The following is a 25,334-nucleotide window of genomic DNA, read 5'->3' on the forward strand; positions in this document are numbered from 1 at the left end:
GAACTGGGGGGGGTGGAAGCCAGGGGGGCGCCGTGGGGCAGGGGAGGTGCTTTGCCGGAGCCCTACCCGGGAGCAGCTGCCTCTCGTCTTGGGGGGGTGTGTGTGTGTGTGTCTGTCTGTCCGTCCATCCCGCTAGCCGTGGGCTGCCCAAAGTCAGCTGACACGCTCCGAGACCGGCGTCCTGGTATCCACGGCCTCGTCCCTGCTGCTGGGCCGGGGCAGGGCGGCGGGCGGGGGCGCCGAGGAGGAGGTGGACACAGCGTCTTTGCGCTCCCCTTCCCCTCGGTGTTTGTAGAGCGCAGCAGGCGGCTGAGTCTTAGCCGGCTCCTGGGGGCAGCCGTCACTCTCCGGCTGCCCTTTGCTGCTCAAGTCCTGCGCCTCGGGGGGGCTCACGCTGTCCTTGGGGCTGGGGGGGGGCCGGGCCAGAGGCTCGGGGGGCGGCTGGTGCGGGGGGTGGGGCGGCTGTGGCTCCTTCCGGCTGGGGGAGGGGGAGGCGGGGGCAGCATGGCCCCCTCGCCCCTTGGGGCTGCTCTCCTTGCTCCGGCGCCCGGGACGGGGCCCCTTGGGGCTGCGCTCGGGGGGCGGGGGGGCCACCTCCAGGGCCACGGCCTCGCGGGTCTTGCGCTTCTTGATGGGCAGCACCGTCTCCTGCACGGCCTGGAAGGACGGCTCCTTCACCACCTTCTTCTTGGCCTCGGCCACTGCTGGCCCCACGGGCCCCGCCGCCACCCCCGGCTTGCGCCCCCGCTTCTTGGGCAGCGTCTGGGGGTCCGACTCCAACTTCCGCTTGCGCCCGGGCCGCCGCCCGCCCGCCCCTGGGGCCGCTGAGGTGGTGGCCGAGCCCCCCGCCCCACCGGCGCCCCCTGGCGGCCCCGGCTGGAACGGCATCTTGACCAGCAGCTTGCCGGAGCTCTTCTCGATCACCCGCTTGACCTGCACGCCCTCCGAGGCGGCAGCCTTGGGCCGGGCCGAGCCGCTGCCCTTGGGCCTGCCCCGCCCGCGCCCCGTCCCGGGGCCCTTCTGAGCTTTGGCCTTCTTGGGGGGCCTCTGCTCTCGCCGCGAGGGGCTGCCCCGGCCTGTCACTGTGAAGTCGAAATCGTTGGGGTCCAGAGAGGTGTCTCCTACCTTTTCGAAGTAGGCGATGAGCTCCACCTTGGAGCGGAAGGCCTTGCCCTGGGGGCTGCAAGGTCAGAAGAACAAGGGTTAATAGGATTCACCCCCCCCCAAAACGGGCAGAAGGAAGTGGGTGAACAGGGGATCCCTCACACCCTGCCCGAGACAGCCAGCTCTGGGGGTTCAGTTCCCCCAGCTTGTCCTGCTGCTGCTCAGCAGGGGATTGGGGGAGTCTGGAGAAGATGTGGGGGACACATGGGGGGCCCCACCATCCAGGGGGCTCTGGCTTCAGCTCTTGGGGATTGAGAGTCCCAGCGGCCTCATGCACTTGTGTCTTTTGCCAGCCAATGGGCAAGGCTGGGAGCTCGGGTCTCTCCAGGGGCGTCTTTAACCAGACCCCACGGTGATACTGTAAGTCCCAGCAGACATTGCTCAAAGCAGCACTGCATGCTGGGGTCTGTAGTCCTGCCCCCCCCCACTAGAGGCCCAGTACATGCTGGGACCCATAGTGCCCCTCCCCCCACCAGTGACCCAGTGCATGCTGGGAGCTGTAGTCCCCCTCCCCCCACCAGTGACCCAGTGCATGCTGGGAGCTGTAGTCCCCCTCCCCCCACCAGTGACCCAGTGCATGCTGGGAGCTGTAGTCCCCCTCCCCCCACCAGTGACCCGGTGCATGCTGGGGGACGTAGTCCTGCCCCTGCCCCACTCACTTGATCAGGTAGACATCGTACTTTCCCGCTGAGCGGCCTGACTTCCTCTGCTTGAGCTTGCGCGTCCAGCCCTCAGGCAGCGTGGGGTCATCGTACATGGGGCCGCGGTCCCGGATGATGGAGCGCCGCTGCTTGGGAGAGGCCGAGGCCTCAGGGGCCGCCGGGGCGGCCCCGGCTCCTTCAGACGTCTCCGCCTTGCCCGCCTCGGCCGGCTCGGCTTCCCTCTGCTTCTCCTTCTTCATCTTTTTGGCCTTTGGGGACTTGTCCTTGAGGCCCTGCAGATTCTGGTCCTCAGATTTTTCTTCCCTGGGGGGGATCAAAGAGACGAGTCAAGGCCGGGGGGTGTGTCTGGGAGGACCCCCAGTCAACTCCCCCTTAAATATCCCCCTGGCTCCTGGGCCCACCCAGGGGTGTGTGTATGTACGCGTGCAGAGCCTGGTGTGACCCCGATCTCGGTCTGGGGGGGCCGGGTGTCTGTGCAGAGCCTGGTGTGACCCCGATCTCGGTCTGGGGGGGCGGGTGTCTGTGCAGTGCCTGGTGTGACCCCGATCTCGGTCTGGGGGGGTCTGTGCAGAGCCTGGTGTGACCCCGATCTCGGTCTGGGGGGGTCTGTGCGGCACCCGGCATGTCAGGGGGTCCTGATCGCTGATGCTCCCACAACAGTTACACACCCAACAGTGAGCCAGAGGATGGGCCTGGGCAGGCCCCAGCCGGCTGGAAGGAAAGCCTGGACCACCAGTGTCTCCTGTCCCACCCGCCTGCGCCCAGACTCAGAGCTCAGTCCAGCAGCAGGGAACGGGGCAGGCGTCTTTCGGCAGAGGGGTCTATCAGCCAGAGGGCAGGACGGGAACCTCTGACCGGCAGCAAATAAGGTGTCGATTTATAACGAGAAAGGGGGACTGATCTCTAAGAGCAGCTGATTTCAGGACTCGCTCGGATTCCCAAAATCTTGAGTGGACGTGGCTTCATTAGCCTGTTTTTCGACAGAACAGATCCGGGCAGGAAATCACTGGTCAGTCCAAACTGAAACGTTTTCGACTGAGAAGCCTTGAAATGAATCATTTGGACTCTCTCATTTCAACACAGTCAGAATAACGGATTGTAATATCACTAACTCAGCCGCAACACAGAATAGGCGTGTTTTGTGCGATAGGACGTTCTGCCATCCAAACCAAGCACCCAGTGAGATTCCAGCTGGAGGCGCTCGCTGCCTTTCTCTGAGTTAAGACTTTCAGATATTATAGTGGATATGTTCTATTCAACAACATGCTGTCGATGCTATGAACTCTTTTCTATGCTGGGTTTGACATCGCAAGGCTCCAGTAAGGTTTGGGAGTCTTCTTTTATTTCGCTTTGTTTACTATCCTAGCTCAAGCCCCTGCTGTCGCGTCGGCATACCTGGGAAAGTTAAAAAGAGCCGAAAATGGCTGAGAACTTAAAGCTGGTCCATTGCAGGCTGCTAACAGCAGCGCTGCCCGAACCTGGCATTAGTCTGAACGACGAGTGCTCAGCCCTGCCCGGAGCTTGTCCCGTCACTTTACGCTGACTCACCAGGGGCCCTCGAAGCGTCAGGCCCCCCCCCTGCACAGGTGACAACCTGGCAACCCTCCCATAGCTTCACAGGACACGTATAAAATGCTTTGACATCAACAGCCGTCAGGCCGATAAGGTCAAAATGTGCTAGACTCTTATTTTGCTTCGTTTAGACTTTCAGATCTCCTATTTGTACATATTTTATTTCAATTATTTACAAGATTTATGATGTTTTCACATTATAGAAACAAACCTACTGGATAAGGTTAAAGCCTTTTCAACTCATTTCATTCAAACTTTTAGATTGTATAGTTATATGTACAGTCTATATTTCATATATTCTATTGTGGTATATTTGAAATAAAACATTTGAACATCAAAATGAAACTACACAGTAACTATGTTTAAACTACCGGTTCATTTCCTTTTCTTTAGACTTAGGTGACTAAATGGTGTCTAGTTTAACGTGTACATTTAGACTTTCAGAGAAGATCAACCTATTTAGAGAGTTAAAATGGGCATTCAATATTTTATATTATATTGTTTTGACATAATCTAAACAAAATGACAAATTAAGGTAAAATGGCTTTAGACTTATCAGAAGATTAACTTTAGTACTGGTTTATGTTTATGAATATTTATATCTAACATTTTATATGATCAAAACCATTTGATAAGGCAAAAATGTTTCACTTAGACTTATTTGAATTTTTTTTCTTTACAATTGTAATGTTCTATTTTACAGCTATTAAATATTTTTATAACTGCTTAATACATGACAGCATCAAAATATTCAATAAGGTTAAAACATTTCATTAGTAGACTAGTCATTTTTACATGGTTATATTTTTATATCTATAGATTTAATATTTTATATCAAACAACTTGAGAAGGTAAATGTGTTTTGTTTAGACTTATATGAGAAAAATATTCATTTTAATATCTTCGTTTTACATATCGTTAATTCTATTTTATGTAACCATTTTCTGGGATTGAAATGACTGGATATTTCCAAATTGACATTTTTCAGAATTTCTGTGGCCACGTCAATCTGTTTCGGAGGTCAAGCCCTGCTTCAAGTGGGCTGGATTTCCCACGGGACACCAACCCCGGTTCGTGGCCAGGTCCAGCCACACGTTACGGGGTGGATGCTGGGTTGCTGGCCATGGAGTGGCGGCTGGGCTGATCCAAGGAACAGAGGTGATGAAGCTCCTGAGAGGACAGTGAGCCTAAAACACAGGCTGAGGGGGGCTGGTGGCTCCCCGAAGTACCTCAGGGAGGGACACGCGCTACTGCAGCTGAAGGACAATGCTGACACAAGAACAAATGGGGCAAAACTGGCCACGGATGAAGGAGGCAGGGCCCCTGCAGGTTTCCAGCCCCTAGCAGGAGCGGGGCAAACGAGAACGCGGTGTGAAGGGTAACCTCGAGGACACGTTCTCCAGTCCTCCGTTCTCGGCTCTGGCGTGTTTCATTTCTGCTGAGGTCTCCCCGCCTAAATCAGCAGCAAACCCGGCTGCCGAGATAAATGCAGAGGCGGCGGCTAGGGAGAAAAGAGGAACCGTCTCGCTGCTCCGAGCTATAATTAACACTGCGCCCCCCCCCCCATGTTGGTAAACAACAGACGCCTGCTGCCGCTCCGCTTCCTGGAAACCCCGTGGCGAAACGGGAGCCCCTGGCGCGACGCTGAGGCGGAGCAACGCCCCTCGGGCCCGGCGCTGCGGATTCGCCATACGCCAGGGCTGGGGGGTCAGGGCCAGCAGGCTGAGAGCCGCATTCTCACATCAGCCCCGAGACGCACGCTGGCAGGTGACCTACGGCTGGGGGCATGGCATAATTCACAAACCTAGTCACCCACTCGCGAGGCGGGGTTTGAGCATGTGGGACGGGGGGTGACTCCAGCAGGATCCCATTTTTATAGATGGGGAAACCGAGGCACAGAATCTGCCCCTGTGTGGGGTTCTAGGGGCTCTGCGCCATACTCTCCACCAAACTGCAAGCCAGTCAGTCAGCCTAGAGGGATCAGACAGAGGGGACAAGTCCAGCAGGGAGAGATGTGCTCCCAAGCCACAGGCGGGCCCCCAGCCCTTGCTCTGGGCACCTCCGTGGCCAGTTGCCACCGGCCGGAAGCCAAGGGGGCCCAGCTGGCAGAGAAGAGAACAAACCATGGCTGGCTCAGTTCCCCCTTTAAAGAGGAAGCTCGGCTCATCAGCACACCTGGGCGGATGCCGTGGGCTACATCCAGGCCAGCTGCACCCGCTCACTGCGATCGGCACAGGCTCTTGGCAGACTCAGGCAGGGGCCTGCGTCCTCCTGGAAAAGACAATTTCCGACTTGCAGCACGTGGCCACGAGTCTGTTTGGGGAGGAGGTCTGTCCTTCCCCTTAATGAGACGAGCCTAATGCCAGCACTCCGATGCTGCGTGCTTCCTGGCTGGTTGGGGCTGTATTTGCCTCAGACCCTCTCTGCAATGTGGATGATGCTAGCCAGCTCTGCCCCAGGGTGGGTGCATCTCAGCGGGGCCGGATGTGTGTGGGGAGGTCGCTCCGCCCCAGAGGCGGCTGCATCTCAGCAGGACCGAGTGCACGGGTTGAGGCCACTCCAGCTCAGAGTGGCTGCATCTCAACAGGGCCGGGCATATGAAGGGAGGATGCTCCGCCCCAGAGGTGGCTGCCTCTCAGGGTAGAATGAAGCACTTGGCCTTCCCTCAGCTTAGCCCCCTGGGGGACAGGGAAACCCTTGACAATTGTTCATCACAGGCATGGCCCTGCACAGACACCTGGCCAGCTGGGGGCTGATGGGCTGGGCACTGCTACCCCGCACTGGCGGTTAGCACAGCAGCCGGGATCAGGGTCCCAGTGCACCAACACTTTCCCTCCCCCCCGTTCACCCATGATTGGGGCCCCCGGTGGCTGACAGTAGTGTTGGGGCTTGGGGGGGGGGGGCAGGGGTCTTGCCCCAGCCCCGCTCCAGGGATCACAGTGACTGGCACATCTGGGGCTAAAAATAGCCCCAGGGGAAGTCTTATGGCAAATGCTCCCCACAAAGCCAGCAGGATCCATTGGCGGGCGGGGGGGCGGGAACACAGCTAATGACGCCTGCTCGCAAGCCCCCACGCAGCGTCCCCCCCTCATTGTGAGGGATACAAATTCCCCCAGGAGAGATCAAGCCCCCCCAGCACGGCGGTGAGCGACGGGCCCTGCCCCGAGGAGCTCGCGGTCTAACCCTCAGAGGAGGGCAGAGGGATCCGGGGCAGGGCCGGGAATGGAACCCCGGCGTCCGGGGTCCCAGCCTCGGCCTTTCCCCTCTCGGCGGCGCCAGGGGGCTACAGCCAGGCCCAGCCTCAGGGCAGGGGCCAGTGCAGTGCCTGGCATGACGGGGAGCCCAACCCTCCAGGGTCCCCGGGAGGTGGTGCGAGGTGGTGGACCCCACTCCTTTGGGCCAGCCAGGGAGAAACGCCCCACGGGCCAGCCAGGGAGAAACGCCCCACGGCCCAGCCAGGCAGACTGCAGCCCCCTCCAGCAGTTCCCCCGACGGGCACACGGTGGCGCTCGGGGCTCACAGACCAGCTGGCTCTGGCCGACACCAGCTGGGAGTGCCGGGCCGCAGCCCTCCCGTTCGACACCAACTTCCCACCATTCCCGGGGGGCCACTGGGCACTGTGGGCCCCCCCAGGCTGAGATCTGAGCATGCTGGATGCTGCACAGACCCTGACCAAGATGGAGGCTCCCCCCCCCAAAACAGGAGCCACAGAGACACCCCCCCACCAAAATCAGAGCCCCCATATGCGCCAGGCACTGCACGGTGCCCCTGAGCTCAGTTCGGGGGGGGGGGGAGTTGGGGACCCTGAGCTCGGTTCGGGGGGGGGGGTCTGTGCAGCGCCCGGCGCGACGGGGACCCTGAGCTCGATGGGGGGGGAGGGGAGTTGGGGACCCTGAGCTCGGTTCGGGGGGGCCTTTGTGCAGCGCCTGGCGCGACGGGGACCCTCATCTCCGATCCCGCACGTGATACTGGAATCCAAATGACCTCACGTCCCCACACGGAAGCCCAGCCCGCGTCCCTTGGCCTGGGCGGAGCAGCAAGAGGCTGCAAGGAGGTGGGGTCTCCGGCTGGGAGGGGAGCCGCGAGAGGGAAGCGCCCCATGCAACCCGGGCAGGGGGCGGCAGGGAGGGACAGACGGACGCAGACACACCCTGCACTTAGCGACGCAACAGAAGCCAGCCAGATCCTGGCCGTATCTTGAGGGGCCCGTCCGTCGGCACGTGGGCACCACTCTTCACTTAGGGCGAACGCGCTGCGGCCCATGATGCGGAGCCAATTGCAGACCTGTGGCCCCTGGACCCGCTGCCGTCATCCCAGGGATCCGTAACCACAGCCCAGTGGTTCTCAACCTGGGGGCCAACTAGGTCTCCGATTTCCAGAGGGGGCCGTACCTCCAGCCGAAAAGCTTTCGGGGTCCGCAAATGACAAAAGGTTGCAGACCCGGCTCCCGAAGCGCGCGGAAGGGTTCGGTTTTTGTCGCGGACCGTCGAGTTCCAGGCACAGACGCAGACGGAGGAGAGATATCGTCCCCACGACAAGCACACGGACCAGCACTGGAAGGACACTTAGTGTGGTTTCACGGTTAGACGGCTCCAGCTCTTTGAATTTCAACATCTGGCACTACAGAACTGGTGTCTGACTCCCCCGCCCCCAGTTCCTGCGTCTGGGACAATTTAAAAGGATAACCCTCAATAGCATAACCCCCAACAATCAAATTCTGTCAACCCAGTGACAGCCGGAGAGCTGGGGCCCAGGGAACTAAACTTGAGATGAGAACTGCCAGGTGCTTGGGTCAGCAGGGCCATTGGGGGTGCTGGGACCCCAGTCAGCCACAGTGCAGCAGCCTGATGGCAGAAAGAGCATGGGGCCAGGATGCTGAGCTGGGGAGCTGTGCTTGATTCCTGGCTCTGCCACACCCCCCCTTGGGTGCATCTCCCTGCCCCGTCCTGGGTTTCCTGCCTGTAACATGACGATCATCCTGATCAAATCAAACTTGTAATGCTCATATGAGACAGCAACGGGCATGGCCTTACAATCTCAGCAGGAAGCCAGGCCCAGTATAAACACCTGGGTGGCTCTAGAAATGAGTTAGTAAATAATGGTTGTCATTAGGTTTCAGAGTTAACATCTGGACCCTGCAGAGCCATTCCCTTCCCGGAGCTATCGGCTCAGGCACACGTCACTCTATCAGTTCTTACGCCACTTCTCATTGGTAGTCTGCGCCCAAGGCCGAGGCCTGGATTTTCAGAAGGGACGAGCAATCTGGAGAAGGGGAGCCATGTTTGTTCTCCGCTCGCTTGAAGGCGTCTGACTCAGAACCACAAGTCACCCTAGAAACCCTGGCCTGCACTTCTCACAAGGCCTTCGCTCCCCTGGGGAGGCCCTGTTTGGCCAAGCACCCCACTTCTAACAGCAGCCAGCCAGCACGCACCAGGGCCAGCATCGTGGCTCACGCACATCAGCAAGGCTCGGTCGGAGGTGCCCGGCCCGGCCCCATCGCACCCAGACCGTGGGGCTCGGCAGCCCAAGCGTGTACACGCTCCTTCGGCCCCGGGGGCAGAGACGCCGCTGGATCCACCACCCGCCGCTGAGCCGTCAACAAGTGACTCCAAACCCCAGCCCCAACGCGATGCAGTCGCTCCGCTCACTTGTGTCGAAGGCTGGTGAAAAGGACGCTCCCGTCACCGTATGGCGCACGGTTTGGAGACCCCCTCCGTCTCCTCACTACGCCCCCAGATGAACACAGATCTGGCCTGCACAGCATCCAGCCCCGATTTCAGGTGTGGGTCTGGGGGGTCTGGTTAACGCCTGGGACAGTGGGGTGCCAATCTCAGTCGGGGGGGGGTCTGTGCAGCGCCCCGTGCAATCCCCCCCCCCCCGCGTTCAGGTTGAGGGGGGCTGTGCAGAGTCCCACACAAGGGAGGGCAGGGGGGTCTGTGCAGCGCCCCGTGCAATCCCCCCCCCCCGCGTTCAGGTTGAGGGGGGCTGTGCAGAGTCCCACACAAGGGAGGGCAGGGGGGTCTGTGCAGCGCCCCGTGCAATGCCCCCCCCCGCGTTCAGGTTGAGGGGGGCTGTGCAGAGTCCCACACAAGGGAGGGCAGGGGGGTCTGTGCAGCGCCCCGTGCAAGGGGACCCCCAATTCCCCGTGCCGTCCCTCCGATCCCACGCAGCTCCTGCCACCTCCCCGCACCTGGAGCAGCGGTGCAGACGGGGGGAGAAAAGGCCGCACGGCCCCCCGGGAGACGACGGGCTGAGGGAAGCTGACCCGCCACACACGTGCAGTGCCCTGGCATTGAAGAAAGGAGGCACTCTGCTAACGAGCCGAGTGGGGGGGCAATTAGGGCTCCCCGGACAGAGGCTGGGTGTGGATGGGAGCAAGCGCCGGCTGCGGCCCGACGGGCTGGGGCGCGTTTCGCCCTCCCAGGCACTGGGGCTTTGCTGAGGTGGCAGCTGGAGCCCCCCAGCTCAGGCCCCGAAGCAATCCCCGAGCCGCACTGCTGTCAGCCCCCCATGCCAGCAGGGCCGGGGGGGGGGGAGCCAGGTCGCCACGGAGACCAGTTCTTTCAGCAACGACCCTGGGGCAGCCTCTCTCCATCCCGGGAAATTCCCAGCCCGGACGCCTGGGTTCCCCTCCTGGCTCTGCCCCAAGAGAACGGTCCTTCCTGTCTCCTGCGCTTTGCCTGGGCTCTTCAGAAGGCAGCTGCTCAGAAGATGGGGGGAGGCCCCTTCCCCAGCATAGCAGGGCCCCAGCCTCGGTTGGAAGGCAGCTGGTCAGCGTGGCCTGAGGGGGGGAGGGGGATCTCGTTCGGGGGTATCTGTGCAGCGCCCCACATGATGGGGGTCCCCTGATCGCACTCAGGCGGGGCTGGTGCTATTGTCACCCAACTCACCAGGTCGGTAACACGCTCCCCAGCTTGGCACAGGTGGGGGGCGGGACAGAAGGGCTCACTGACCCCCACCTGACCAGGGTCAGCCACTGCGCTGACTGACCCCCACCCCAGCCTGAGGAGCAACACAAGCGTGTCCCCCCCTTTCATTCTCTCCACAGAGGTGAGAGCACGGAGGATAGAACCCAGGAGTCCTGCTCTAACCAACTAGACCCCCACCCAGAGCTAGGGGAGAACCCAGGAGTCTCAGCCCCCCGGGCTTCTTCTGCAGCTCCTGAGAGCCCCAGCCCAGGCCAAGAACCTCACTGCGCTAGGCGCTGTACGGAAGCGGTCGCTCACGGTGATGGGAGGCGGCTATAAAAAGGGCCAATCCCACCCTAGGAGGGTTTTCCAGGAGAGCTTGGGAAGTATTGATGCCGTTGGCCCTGGGAAGAGCCTCATCTGGAATCCCGGGCCCAAATTCTGGACACCCCAGAGAACTGCAGACTGGACAGGCACAGAGCCAGGCGGCCAGGAGGGCCAGGGGAACAGAGGGCTGATCTTACGAGAGACTTGTGAGGACGAGCAGGACTTGGGTAGCCTGAACCGAAGACAGAGGCAATCTGGTAGCCCTCCGGAAATTTCGTGAAGGAGGGGGGTGCCCCAGGGCAGGGGATGAACTAGTTGATCCAAGAATAAAGGGGGATAAACTGGCCAGGGACCAGCCGGTCTGAAAACGGGAAGGTTTCTAACTGTCGGGTCTAGGAAGAGCCGGGGGAAAACATCCTCACCCGCTGGAAGCTGGATACGTTTATTGATGAGGGGGCCTCAGTGAGCGAAGCCAATTCCAATCCTGCTCTCCCACATCGGGATACCCTGGCACTCGTTAAATCAGTAACGGCATCAAGCCAGACAGGTGCAAGAGATGTCTAAGGAAGCTCAGCCAGACGCCTGCCTTGTTCCCGTAACGCTTCCCACGGTCATGGCGCCCAGCAAGCGCTTGCCGCGTGGCTTTAAATACAGAACCATGACCCGTTCCTTTGGCCAAGGGGTCCCATGCGATGGACCCCAGGTAAGAACCGCTCCCCAGGGCTCTGGGGAAGTGGTGGACTGAATCTGGATCTAGACGTCAGGCCAGAAGGGATCTGATCACCAGCTGGACCTCCTGTATAGCACACGTCAATCCAGCGCACCCAGACTGCATCTTGCATTTCTTCCCGACAGGCTTCCAGCCTTGGAGGAGAAGCTGGAGCGCCTGCCGACAACGGTAACGCAGAGATGAATTCAGCCTCTTCCCAGGGCTGGCCACGGCGGAGGGGAAGAAACCCACCCCACTGGTGCACGTTGGCCAGCCCTGGATTGCTCCGGCCACATTCCACAACAAAACCACCAGTGCTCAGCTCACAGAAACCCGGACCCGGACCGAGAGGCGCCCATTCCAACCCGAACCTGCCCTACGCCTCCGGCACTCGCTCTTCAGTACTTCAGTGGCTCCTGTAATCCTAGGGTCTGAGCCCCTCATAATCCTTAATGGATTTATGAGAGTCCCGATGGAACGTTTTGCCCTCAAAAATGCTGTTTTGTCAAAAAGAAAACTTTCCACAAGAGCATGTTGATTTGATGACATTTCATCTGTGGGGCAAGGAGAGGGGGCTTGAAACAAAGCATTTCAACCCCAGGGGAACAGCTACCTGTCTCATTCTGAAATGTACTTTATGTTCTAAATTACAGATGGCTCCATTTTTCATTTCAAAATGTATTTTAGTTTATATTCTAAATTATAATATAAGATCCAATTTCAACTGATTTTAATTGGAACAGAACATTTTTGACCTTATAGGAATATTTCAAGGTTATTTTATATTCTAGATCATAACAACGTATGATTTAAAAAATCGAAAAGGTACCAAAGCATTTTGACCTGGTGAGAGCACTCTGATTTCAGGTCTGCTCTGCGGAAGGAAAAATCGAACGCCCAACTACAAACTGGGAAACAACGGCTAGCTGGGGGTTAGAGCAGATCCCAAATCACACGTGAGCCACCAGTGCGAAGCAGTTGGGAAAGGGGCTAATACCGTTATCAGGAGTGCCAGACGTAGCCCTCCGGAGGGAACTGTCCCACTCTGTGCGGTCTCAGCCGGAGTAGTGTCCGGTTCTGGGCACCACATGTTAGGAAGGATATGGACAAATTAGAGAGAGGCCAGAGGACAGCAACAAAACCCATCAACGGTTTAGCAAACCTGCCCTGTGAGGAAAGGTTAAAACGCTGGCATGTTTAGTCTGGGGACCAGAGGACTGAGAACAGCCTTCAAATCCATTAAGGGCTGTGATAAAGAGGATGGGGATCAATTGTACTCCATGGCCACTGACTGTAGGAAAAGAAGCAATGGGCTTAATTCGCAGAAGGGAGCCGAGAGTAGATGCTAGGAAATGCTTTGTAACTCTGACAACTCAGCTCTGGAATCAGCTGCCACGGGAGGTTGTGGGATCCCCAATGTCGGGGGTCTTAGGAACAGCTGGACAAACCCATCAGGGATGCTCTGGGTTTCCTTGGTCCTGCTGCAGGGCTGCACTAGATGACTTGGCAAGGTCCTTTTCACTCCTACCTCTCAGTGATTCCATGGTTTTTCATGTAGGGAATAATTTGATTGTATATTCTGAACAATACAATATACGCTGTAAATCGGAAGGAGACTTTTCAACCTCGGGCCATTTCAATCGTTCATTTTCCAATGTATCGTAGTTCGTATTCTAAACTATAATAAAAGACAACTGAAAAATGTTGAAATCCAAAGGAGACATTTTGATTTCATCAGAACGTGTCCATTCTTCATTTCTCTAGTTATTGTATCAATGCAAAGGAACAATTAAAAAGGTGAAAATCGGAACAAAACATCAGGACTTGATCGGAACGTTCCAACCAACCCGGGACAAAGCAATTCCCAAATTCCGTTTGGTGGAAACCTGCTGCTGTCTTACAACAAGACCAGGTTTCAAGATGGCGGAATTTCCCGCAAACCAGAACCTGAGGCTCCTGCTGGAGCCCTGGATTTCTCCCCGCACGCCCCAGGACGGACACCACTGCAGAACAGCGCCCGGCTGTCCGAAGAGACAAAGCAACTTGTTTACGCAGGACGCCTGCAGCGTCTAACAGACGTGGGCCGGCCTCCCAGGCCAGGGCTGACTCACCGTGCGTACGCAGCGCCTGGCGCACGAAGGCCCACCGGCCATAAATCTCGATTACCCAGCGTCAGGCCTGGATACCATGGTGATACCACGACCAAGTCCTAGTAGTGGTAGTGAGGCAGTGGGGTCTTGTCAGAACTCCCGGGTTCTTTTCCCGGCTCTGCCAGTTGCTGTGTGACCTCGGTCAACTCACTTCCCTGATCTGTGCCTCAGTTTCCCATCCTGCTGCTTTGTCTGTTTAAACTATCTGCTCTTCGGGGGGAGGGTAGCACTTGGTGCTGCTCGTTTGCCCTAATTCTGCTGGTTGGCTTTTCAGCTGGGGCATGAAAACGCCCAAGGGGCTGAGCCTCGGGCCCTCGGAAAGGCGTCGTTCCTCGGCTGCTACGGCTGTACCTCACAAGAGTGACTCAGTGACATGGCGTCAGGCTCGCTCCCTGGGCGGCCTTTCAACTCAGCCACGAGCTCGCGCCCCCGGCAGAGCGGCCGGAGCCGCCCAGGTGCAGGAGCCGCGGGGACCTGATCTGGGAAGCCCACGCACCGGCAGCTGGGAGTGCAGCGCGGCAAGGACAGTAAGATACGACTGGCCGGGGCTTTAAACTTTTCCTTCCTTCCCGCTGCACCCCAGGCAAAGCTGAGGCCTGCCTTCCACACGCCTGGCTCAGAGGGCTTCTGCGAGTTACTTGGCACCTGAAAGGTGGGCCCAGGTGCCTCCACGTTTTCGGAGTGCCCGACTTGAGACCCCTTTGAAAGGGCCCTGGTCACTGGCCCTCTGAAAAAAGGCCCCTCTGGGCCCAAAAGATAAAGACATCTAAAATCACTCATTTTTAAAACCTCTGCATACGTGTCCCTCTGAGGAGAGACCGGGGACCCCCCTGCATCAAGTGCCACACAGATCCCCCCCCAAAAAGACTGGGACCCCCTGCATCAAGTGCCGCACAGACCCCCCCCGACTGAAACTGCCCCCCCAGCATGCTGGGAGCTGCACAGACAGAAATTGGACCCCCCCACACTCTGCCAGGAGTACCACAGACCCTGCCCTCCACTGAGATCAGGGCTCTTCCTATGACACAGACCCCCCCCCCCCCCAAGATCTGACCTCCCCTTCACTGCACTGGGCTCTCCAACCTGAACAGTCCTCGACCTAGTTAATTATCAACCAGACGAGGCAAAGAGTGGGGAAGGGAAACTGAGGCCTGGGGTGGGGCAGGGACTTGCTCCGTCACCCAGCAGGGTAGAGGCACAAACTGGGAACGAGCCCCTTGTCAGTGACGTGGGCTGCATGTGGAGTCATGCGGGACCTCTGCGGGCCACACAGAGAAACCAAAGGGCGTCCTCCACGCGGGGCAACCTCACCCAGCCAGCCACGCCGTGGTCAGAGAACGGCACGGGGCCGGACAGAGCTGCCCTGAGGGCCAGATCCGGCTCCACAGGCTGGAGACCTGGATGAAACTGAACAAGCCTGAGGGGCAGCCAACTAAGGCAAAAACCAACCAGACCCTCCCGCTGGTTAGAAAACAGAGCAACAGACTCCACAGCCCACTGCTGGAGCCCACCACCAGGCAGGAAGGAGCTTGGCTAATTGCTTGGCAGGGGACTGTCCCGGGGGTCCTGCCCACCTGGGACTCATGCTGTGCCCCCCCTCCCCAAAGAGCAGCGCTGAGCAAATGGCAGCACTGTGAGGGGAATGTCACCAGGCCCCCGGCTGCAATCGGGGGCACAGACCGCCCCCCCCCCGCCGGCTGCAATCGGGGGACCCGCCATCTCCGCTGGGAGCCGCACAGACCCCCCCTCCCCCCGCCGGCTGCAATCGGGGGACCCGCCATCGCCGCTGGGAGCCGCACAGACCCCGCCCAGCTGCGATAAAGGGACCTGCCCTCCATGCTGGGTGCTGCACTCCTTGGCTGCGATTGGGCACTCTTTTGCATCAGGCTCCCCAAACAAGCCTGGAGACCCCTGTTCATGCCAGGGCACACAGACCACCCCTGAGATTGGGGGGACCCCTCTGCACCGACCTTCACCTATGCTGAGATTCAGGGGCTCCTCGACTGTTCCGGCCAGTTTGCCAAAGGTCCCAGGGCAACTCGGTGTCAGACCCCCGAGCCTGGCAAAGCCAGACTCAAGTGCGGCGCTTTCCGAGCGGCGAGAGACATTCCCAGTGACCCAAAGCCGAGGGGCTGGCAGACGCTGTCCCAGCACAGAAGGCGGGAGAAGTCTTCCTTCCCCACCCCGTAGCCAGCTCAACGGCCGCTCGAGTCACACTCCCCTTTTCAGCAGCTTGGGCAATTCCTCGCCCACAGAGAGGGACAAACTAAAGCATCCCCAGGCCTTTTCTGCCAGCAGCTTTTTAAAAGTGCAGGCGGAGGGCTCACTTCGCCGCGGAGGGGAGCGTGTGGGCGGGGCGGGTGTCCAGAGGAAAGCAGGCACAGAGCGGTTTTCGAGAGGGTGCCTGCGATCAACGATAACGGCGAAGAGGAGTCTGGTCCCACGGATCGGCGCCGAAAAGGGGCCTCTGCACAGAGCAGTCAGGGAGAGTGAGACGCAGCCGCCTGAGGGCTGGGCTGCCAGGAGAGGGCAGGAGGGGAGCGGCGCGCGCACTCGTGGGCGGGAATCGTGCGAGCAACGTGCTCAGACACGGAGCCAGCGACGGGAGGGGGCTTTCTGCCCATGCCGCCCTGCCTGGGGACACCTGGCTGCCAGCTCCAGCCACTTCCTCAGAGCACAAGTCCTTTATACCTGACTCTTGGAGAAGAAAGAAATGCGGGGGGTGAGGGCGCTTGACATGCGTGCGCGCCCCACTGCCCCCAACTAAACCCCAGCGCCAAATCCCCCCATCAACTCAGGCAGGACACACTCTGCCCCTGGGGGACCGGCCTCACTTCCCTCCGGTAACCATGGCATTTCTGCAAGTCTCAGATTCCGACGGGCCGGATCCCGGGTGGCGACAGTCGGCCGGAGCCCCGCCGGAACCGGATCCCGGGTGGCGACAGTCGGCCGGAGCCCTGCCGGAGGCGACGGGCCGGATCCCAGGTGGCGACAGTCGGCCGGAGCCCCATCCCGGGTGGCGACAGTTGGCCGGAGCCCCGCCGGAGCCGGATCCCGGGTGGCGACAGTCAGCCGGAGCCCCGCCGGAGCCGGATCCCGGGTGGCGACAGTCGGCCGGAGCCCTGCCGGAGGCGACGGGCTGGATCCCGGGTGGCGACAGTTGGCCGGAGCCCCGCCGGAGGCGACGGGCCGGATCCCGGCTGGCTACAGTCGGCCGGAGCCCCCCCATTAAGTTACAGCCATTTGGTTGGCCTGCAACAGCTGCAAGATCCAACCTGTAGATTTGAAGATATTTAACTTATTGTCTGAACTTAACTTCTGCATCACCCAGGCTGCAACTCCGTGGTGGCAGGCACCTACTTCATCCTCCAACGTACAGGAGGAGAGTCAAGGCCCTTCGTTGAACTACCTTCCAGCTTGCATGGGCTGGCAGCGATGTTGCGGGTACCCTGGCCACGTCCCAGCTCATGGCAAAGCCTCAGGTGCGACCCCACCCTGCTGCAGCCTGACCCCATAGATCACCGGCTTTAACTCTCAGAGGGATGGATTTGAGCTGCCAATGAAAAGCACGGCCTAAAACCCCCCTCGTGCCACATGTGTGACTAACTAGGCCCGGTGCTAACCAGAAGCAGGCCATGTGTCACGCTGCAAACTGGTCGAGGAGCCGAGTGAGCTCCCGTTGCCGCTCCGGGGCAGTGGCCACCCTGGGCTTCGCAGCTGAGAAGGGACTCGCAAGCTGAACACCTGGGGCCGGGAATTCACTGGAGTTTGCCAGGACGCAGGCAGGCTCTCCGTGGTCCGGGCTCTCCACCTTGCTGCACCAGGCAGTGCAGGCACCCTCCGGCCGAGACTGGGGTCCCCCATCAAGCCACGCACCACACAGCCCCTCTCATCTATAGCTGGGATCCACACTGCACCAGGCACTGCAGAACCCCCCATGTCTGGTCCTGGGGTCCCTGTTGTGCTGGCTGCTGCATAGACCCCCCCCGTCTGAGGGCTCCGGGGTCCCAGCATTGCACCAGGTGCTGCCCAGACCCTGACTGAGATCAGAGCTGCACACACCCACCCGCCTCGTGCGAGGTGCTGCACAGATTCCTGCCCCGGGGTGGGATCAGTGCTCACCCACATCCCCGACCGCACAGACACCCCCTGGAAGAGACTGGGACCCCCCCATCACGCCAGGCGCTGCACAGAGCTATGAGAGACCACCCCGACCCAAAGATCTGCCAGTCTCAGGAGGAAAGGAAGGGCCGTCTCCCATCCTTCAGCGTCTCAGCGACACGCTCTAGTGGGACGAGCGAGACTGGCCTGCGCAGCAGCTCCAACGCCTGGGGCCTTCCACTGCCATAAATAAAAACAATTAATGTTTGAGGCCATTAGCGGGGAGGGCAGGCTCTGGTATAGAGGGGCCCTGATCTCAGTTGGGCAGTAGGGTATCAGAGAGACAATGGGGCTGGGCACGGGGGTCTGCACAACACCCGGCACACCGGGGGGGCCCCCGACCTGGGTTGGGGCCCGTGCAGCGCCCGGCACACCGGGGCACGTTCTCAGTCGTGAGCTCTAAGGCCCCCGTGACACAAATCCGCCATAAAATCATAACCACACGAATGCCACTGTATACGCTGGCTGAGTGAACCCAGTGCAGCAACTTCCACGCCAAGCAGGGACAAGTGTTCATTTCAGGATGAAACTGACAGCGTGCAGGAAGGTGAAATTCTCCGCCCTGAGACCTGGGTCAGGGAAGTGACTCAGCGGAGAGGCCAGGGCGAGAATCCAGGCATCCTGCATCCCAGCCCAGCGCCAACACTTCAAACAAGTTTCACTTTCTGCTCCCTGCCTCTCCCCATGGCAGAGAGCCGGTTCGCAGCCGCACCGGACCCGAAGCTGCTATTTGCAGAGGAAACTTACAAAAGAATTTTAATATCCTGCTTTCAAACCCCTCAAACTCACAGATTTCAGGGGATGGGGGAGCAAAGGAACACGTCTCCCGTGCTGCCGCATCCAAGCGTTGAACACCAACGCCATGCAGGGGCGGGAAGGGCTCTCTCAGAGCACCGGGGTGACAGACAGATCCGAGCCAACAGACGTGGTGGGCTCGAGGTAAACACGAGTTAAAGCGCTTTGCGATCCAAGCTGGTTCCAGCCTGGTTTTCACAAGGGCGGACTGAGATCACCGCTGGGCTCGAGCCCCGTGTCGCGAGCGAAAAAGGAGGGGCTTACGAATGGCGGCTGGGCTCTTGGGGTTTCCCTGAGAACTCCAAAGCAGCAGGCCCCAGCCCCGAGCCATCTGAGGCTGCACTTGTGGACGTTCGCAAGAGGCTTGCGGAGTCAGGCCTGATTTGCTACCTCCGACTCGGTCCAGCCGATCCCAAACCACTCTCTATACGATACTTTCACACAGCGACAGATTTTGACGCCTGCCTCGGGAACCCCCTGGGCTGTGTTTGCCACCGCACCTCGTAGGAGCTTCTTCAGATTCACAAATGAAAGAGACCTGGTCACGGTGAGAGCAGAACGGGATTCTGGCCCAGCAAAGTTCACGGAGGCGACGAGAACAAACCCTAAGCTCTGGGCACAAATTGGAGCACCTTCTACCAAGCCAGCCTCCAAACTGCTGGCTCCTGGAGCAGAGAGAAAGGTGGCCAGCTGTGGCCACCCCGACCGCACACGGAGAGTGCCGGACGGATGAAGATCCCCCAGCAATCCAGACAAACGGCACAGGGTGATCCCCTGCAATAAAGACACACCAGCACCGGCTGCACAGCACAGAGGAGGGACCGTTCGGCAACCCTTCAGCCTCCAAAAATATAATCTCCGCGTCCCGGCCAAAACCACCAGAAGCCTGGTTTTATCTGCTGCGTACTGGGCTCCCGCAGCTCACCCGCCCATCGCTGGCGAGGGGGCTCCACCCTCCAGTGCCTGCTCCACACCCTCGATGCACCAAGAGTGCCGTTAACAAACCAACGTACGCCAGGTAGCTACTCCCTAACGCACGCACTCTGATCGATCACTGCTATTACAGCCGTCGCCAGAGGGAGGCCCCTGTTGTGCCAGGCAAGCCCGCACTAACCGAGATTGGGGTCCCCCATCAAGTCAGATGATGGATGGGCTCCTCTCAACAGAGATTGGGGGTCCCCTCATTGCTGCTGACAAACATCGGGGACCCTTTTCACACCAGGCTCAACACACCTCAACCTGGATCGGGGCCCCCCCATCGCGATGGGCATCCCTGATGGGAGCCTGTTGCTCTGGGCGGGTCCCAACCCACCCAACTAGCGTAGCCAACTCTTGGGAATTCATCACAAGTCTCGCGACACGTCGTGGGTTTTCTCCCCCAAAGCCCCTGCTCCTGGGGTCATTTGAGTATGGGCAGAATGTCAGACTTCAATTAATTTCCAGGGCTCACAAGTCCGGAGAAATCCTCGAGAAACCTGACCCCCAGCAGTACAAACCCTCAAAAGCCCCATATTTGGGCAGGGGCAAAAGAGTTTGGGATTTTTACATGGATCTGGTTTTTGGTACATTTGGGGTAGACACCGGGAAAGTTGCAGCGTATACCCCTGCTGAGAGAGAGACAGCAAACATCCCACCAGGAATGCAGCTGCTGGCCCCTGTTTGTGCCTCTCAGGGACGGGATGTAACATTTCAATGACCTCCCTTTCAAACTCCCCTTAAGAGCGTGTGGCGAACATGGGCTGGAGGGGGGGCCAATTGATGGCTCCTGCTTCGGGGGTTTTGCCAACTGCTCTCCTTTAGTGCTCCCTAAGCTGTTGTGAGTGGCTGGACTTCTCACGGCCCAAAGAAAGCACGGCCCTGCCCATCTCTGGCACTTGGGACATTTTGCCAATGCTCGGATCCCTTCTCCAAAGGCATTAAAACCCCAGGGGGCTAAGCAAGCAGACAGAGTGTCACGCTAACAACTAATGGGTCTGGTTCAGGGGTCTCTGCACAGCCCAGCCCTGGGTGTTAAAACCAGGATCCCAGTTATAACAGCCTCTAGGCCCTTTGAAGCCCTTCTCCCGCAGTCCTGACCCGTCACCATCAGCACTTCAGCTGACCAACTGGTTCCTCTTTGGACACCGCAGACACAGCGTCAAGACGTAACTCGACATCAAAACGAAACAGATGCAGACAGCTAGGGGCTGGTCGGCAGGTTTTTGCCAAATAAGAGATCAGTCTTCATAAAACCGGGCTTCCACAGCCAATTCATGTCCTTTCCCTTTCGAAAACCACCCTGCCTGTAACCATTTCCTCCTGATGCAGCTTCATGCAAGTTCCCAAAATGCCAATTCACAATATTTAAGCTTAACGGTCGCATGGAAGTGAACATCTCTTCACGCTCCCAGCATGAAAGAACAGCTTCTTACATGATCTTCCGCCAGTCGCATCGATGCTCAACTTTTATCCCATGTTCACTAATTAAAGCGGGGCAGAACGACACAGTCTCAGCCCCACAGAGCTTATAACGTGTGGCAAAAGTGTGGGAAGCGCTATGCATTACCACCCAGAGCTGGGCCCTTGGTACAGACTATACGTTAATTCTGCCTCGATTACACACACTGCCCGATTCACCAGACCCTGAGTAACCCCAGCTCTCAGGTAATCCAGGTGGCTCATGCTAGCTGCGAGCGTAACTCCTATTGCACTCTCAGAGTAAGTTTCTCCCCAGAGACGGGTGCTTTCCTGTCTCCACTGGAGATCCCGGCTCCTGTATGCCCGATTCCGACGCCATGCACGGAGCGAGAATTCATGTCCTACGAGTGTCACACTCAAACAATCCCCTCCTGCAAAAACCCCTGCGATTTTGTTGGGTAAACAGCGATCCCGTCAGGACCGGCGTGGGAGGTCATCCCCATGCTACACAGAAGAGTGGGGAAAACCAGTGGAAGAGGAAGCCTGAAGCCAGGAGACCGGGGTGAACAATTTGTGCCCAAGGAGGGAAAATGTCATGAAGCGGACAGGGCTCAGGTGACGGTCTGCACGGAGATTACCAGAAGGGCTGGTGCGAGTGCAGGGGGACAACACGGCTGGGACGCTGCAGGAGTTGCCACCAGATGGATAGTGCTTTGGTGCTTGGAACTTGGCGCTGCCCGGCAATAAGGCCTTAGCGTGAGCGTGCCACAACATCCTGGGGAGGTGAGGCATTTGCAGAAGCATGCAGGCCACGGCACTTTGGGCCCCTGGTGTGGGTGGTGTGGCAAGGGAGCTGGCAATGAGTGAGGCTGCGGGGGCATCGCAGGACTTGATGTGAGAGGGAATCGGGCAGCAACATAGCGCCCGGGAGGGACAGGAGCTGTTGGCGTGAGCCAGGCCGTGCAGCACCACGTCCAGTAGTGGGGGGCATGGCACGAGTGGGGGGCACGATAGTGCCAAGGAGGACTGGGCCGAGGGGGTTGGCGCGAGCTGGGCCAGGCCGGGGGGGGTGGCGCGAGCCGGGCCGGGCCGGACGCAGGCTGGGCCGGGGGGGGGGTTGGCGCGAGCCGGGCCGGGCCGGGCCGGGGGGGCTGGCGCGAGCCGGGCCGGGCCGGGCCGGGCCGGGCTGGGGGGGCTGGCGCGAGCCGGGCCGGGCCGGGCCGGGCCGGGGGGGCTGGCGCGAGCCGGGCCGGGCCGGGCCGGGCCGGGCCGGGGGGGCTGGCGCGAGCCGGGCCGGGCCGGGCCGGGCCGGGCCGGGGGGGCTGGCGCGAGCCGGGCCGGGCCGGGCCGGGCCGGGCCGGGGGGGCTGGCGCGAGCCGGGCCGGGCCGGGCCGGGCCGGGCCGGGGGGGCTGGCGCGAGCCGGGCCGGGCCGGGCCGGGCCGGGGGGGCTGGCGCGAGCCGGGCCGGGCCGGGCCGGGCCGGGCCGGGCCGGGCCGGGCCGGGCCGGGGGGGCTGGCGCGAGCCGGGCCGGGCCGGGCCGGGCCGGGCCGGGGGGGCTGGCGCGAGCCGGGCCGGGCCGGGCCGGGCCGGGCCGGGGGGGCTGGCGCGAGCCGGGCCGGGCCGGGCCGGGCCGGGCCGGGGGGGCTGGCGCGAGCCGGGCCGGGCCGGGCCGGGCCGGGGGGGCTGGCGCGAGCCGGGCCGGGCCGGGCCGGGCCGGGGGGGCTGGCGCGAGCCGAGCCGGGCCGGGCCGGGCCGGGCCGGGCCGGGGGGGCTGGCGCGAGCCGGGCCGGGCCGGGCTGGGCCGGGCCGGGGGGGCTGGCGCGAGCCGGGCCGGGCCGGGCCGGGCTGGGGGGGCTGGCGCGAGCCGGGCCGGGCCGGGGGGGCTGGCGCGAGCCGGGCCGGGCCGGGCCGGGCCGGGGGGGCTGGCGCGAGCCGGGCCGGGCCGGGCCGGGGGGGCTGGCGCGAGCCGGGCCGGGCCGGGCCGGGGGGGCTGGCGCGAGCCGGGCCGGGCCGGGCCGGGCCGGGGGGGTTGGCGCGAGCCGGGCCGGGCCGGGCCGGGCCGGGCCGGGCCGGGGGGGTTGGCGCGAGCCGGGCCGGGCCGGGCCGGGCCGGGGGGCTTGGCGCGAGCCGGGCCGGGCCGGGCCGGGGGGCTTGGCGCGAGCCGGGCCGGGCCGGGCCGGGCCGGTTGGCGCGAGCCGGGCCGGGCCGGGCCGGGCCGGGGGGGTTGGCGCGAGCCGGGCCGGGCCGGGCCGGGCCGGGGGGGTTGGCGCGAGCCGGGCCGGGCCGGGCCGGGCCGGGGGGGTTGGCGCGAGCCGGGCCGGGCCGGGCCGGGCCGGGGGGGTTGGCGCGAGCCGGGCCGGGCCGGGCCGGGCCGGGCCGGGCCGGGCCGGGCCGGGGGGGGTTGGCGCGAGCCGGGCCGGGCCGGGGGGGTTGGCGCGAGCCGGGCCGGGCCGGGCCGGGCCGGGGGGGTTGGCGCGAGCCGGGCCGGGCCGGGCCGGGCCGGGGGGGTTGGCGCGAGCCGGGCCGGGCCGGGCCGGGCCGGGGGGGTTGGCGCGAGCCGGGCCGGGCCGGGCCGGGCCGGGGGGGTTGGCGCGAGCCGGGCCGGGCCGGGCCGGGCCGGGGGGGTTGGCGCGAGCCGGGCCGGGCCGGGCCGGGCCGGGGGGGTTGGCGCGAGCCGGGCCGGGCCGGGCCGGGGGGGTTGGCGCGAGCCGGGCCGGGCCGGGCCGGGCCGGGGGGGTTGGCGCGAGCCGGGCCGGGCCGGGCCGGGCCGGGGGGGTTGGCGCGAGCCGGGCCGGGCCGGGCCGGGCCGGGGGGGTTGGCGCGAGCCGGGCCGGGCCGGGCCGGGCCGGGGGGGTTGGCGCGAGCCGGGCCGGGCGGGTTGGCGCGAGCCAGGCCGGGCCGAGCCGGGCCGGGCCGGGGGGGTTGGCGCGAGCCGGGCCGGGCGGGTTGGCGCGAACCGGGCCGGGCCGGGCCGGGCCGGGCAGGGGGGGTTGGCGCGAGCCGGGCCGGGCCGGGCCGGGCCGGGCAGGGGGGGTTGGCGCGAGCCGGGCCGGGCCGGGCCGGGCCGGGCAGGGGGGGTTGGCGCGAGCCGGGCCGGGCCGGGCCGGGCCGGGCAGGGGGGGTTGGCGCGAGCCGGGCCGGGCCGGGCCGGGCCGGGCAGGGGGGGTTGGCGCGAGCCGGGCCGGGCCGGGCCGGGCCGGGCAGGGGGGGTTGGCGCGAGCCGGGCCGGGCCGGGCCGGGCCGGGCAGGGGGGGTTGGCGCGAGCCGGGCCGGGCCGGGCCGGGCCGGGCAGGGGGGGTTGGCGCGAGCCGGGCCGGGCCGGGCCGGGCCGGGCAGGGGGGGTTGGCGCGAGCCGGGCCGGGCCGGGCCGGGCCGGGCAGGGGGGGTTGGCGCGAGCCGGGCCGGGCCGGGCCGGGCCGGGCAGGGGGGGTTGGCGCGAGCCGGGCCGGGCCGGGCCGGGCCGGGCAGGGGGGGTTGGCGCGAGCCGGGCCGGGCCGGGCCGGGCCGGGCCGGGGGGGTTGGCGCGAGCCGGGCCAGGCCGGGCCGGGGGGGTTGGCGCGAGCCGGGCCGGGCCGGGCCGGGGGGGTTGGCGCGAGCCGGGCCGGGCCGGGCCGGGCGGGTTGGCGCGAGCCGGGCCGGGCCGGGCCGGGCGGGTTGGCGCGAGCCGGGCCGGGCCGGGCCGGGCGGGTTGGCGCGAGCCGGGCCGGGCCGGGCAGGGGGGGTTGGCGCGAGCCAGGCCGGGCCAGGCCGGGCCGGGGGGGTTGGCGCGAGCCGGGCCGGGCCAGGCCGGGCCGGGGGGGTTGGCGCGAGCCGGGCCGGGCCAGGCCGGGCAGGGGGGGTTGGCGCGAGCCGGGCCGGGCCAGGCCGGGCAGGGGGGGTTGGCGCGAGCCGGGCCGGGCCAGGCCGGGCAGGGGGGGTTGGCGCGAGCCGGGCCGGGCCAGGCCGGGCCGGGGGGGTTGGCGTGACTTGGGGGCGGGGGGGCGTTGTCAGGCGGGAGCCGGGCTGGTCGGCACGCGGGGGGGGCGGGGGGCGGGGAGGCTGCTTTGCACGAGCCCGGCCGTTGGCACGGCGGGGGGCGGTAGCGCGACAGGGTCAGGTTGGCGCGAGCTGCCCTTTGACCTCCCTCCCCCCCAGCTTCTTCCCTCCGTCCCCAGGTGAGGGGCGGCCCCGCCCCGGGAAGAGGGGGCCGCTGTGACGCACTCGGGACCCCCCGGGCGCGCGCGAAGGGGAGGAGGGACCGCCGCGAGCGGGAAGGAACCAACGGCCGCAGCCCCCCGCGCGCGCTCCCCCTCCTCTCCTGGCGCGGGGCCCGCGGGATGGGCCCGTCCGACTCCCCCCCGCGCGAGGGGAGCGAATGGGCCCGTCTCCGCCTCTCCCCGCCCTCCCCCAGCCACTCACAATCTCTCCTCGTCTCCGCTCGGCGCCGCCGCCATTTTCTTCGCAGCGAAGAACCCGCGGGGAGTGAGGGGGGGTGGGGGGGAATAGACC

General features: G+C 63.2%; 1 protein-coding gene across 1 annotated transcript; it reads right to left on the reverse strand.

Moving 5' to 3' along the window:
* MECP2 (methyl-CpG binding protein 2) lies at positions 1-25,310 on the reverse strand. The gene is made up of 3 exons (XM_084612391.1): positions 25,245-25,310; positions 1,824-2,129; positions 1-1,180 (listed from the first exon to the last, which is right to left on the reverse strand). Exons 1-3 carry the CDS (start codon positions 25,277-25,279, stop codon positions 154-156), a joined length of 1,368 nt encoding a protein of 455 aa, XP_084468517.1. The 5' UTR covers positions 25,280-25,310; the 3' UTR covers positions 1-153.
* Positions 25,311-25,334: the final 24 nt, after the last annotated feature.

This window comes from Lepidochelys olivacea (assembly GCF_965140295.1).
Source record: "Lepidochelys olivacea isolate rLepOli2 genome assembly, chromosome: 23".
In the NCBI taxonomy this organism is placed as follows: domain Eukaryota; kingdom Metazoa; phylum Chordata; order Testudines; family Cheloniidae; genus Lepidochelys; species Lepidochelys olivacea.

Coding starts and splice junctions, on each gene's coding strand:
- MECP2 (XM_084612391.1), bottom strand. CDS start 25,279: ATGGCGGCGGCGCCGAGCGGAGACGAGGAGAGATT. Junction 2,130..25,244: donor AGCGGAGACGAGGAGAGATT/GTGAGTGGCTGG, acceptor GATCCCCCCCAG/GGAAGAAAAATCTGAGGACC. Junction 1,181..1,823: donor TACGATGTCTACCTGATCAA/GTGAGTGGGGCA, acceptor CTGACCTTGCAG/CCCCCAGGGCAAGGCCTTCC.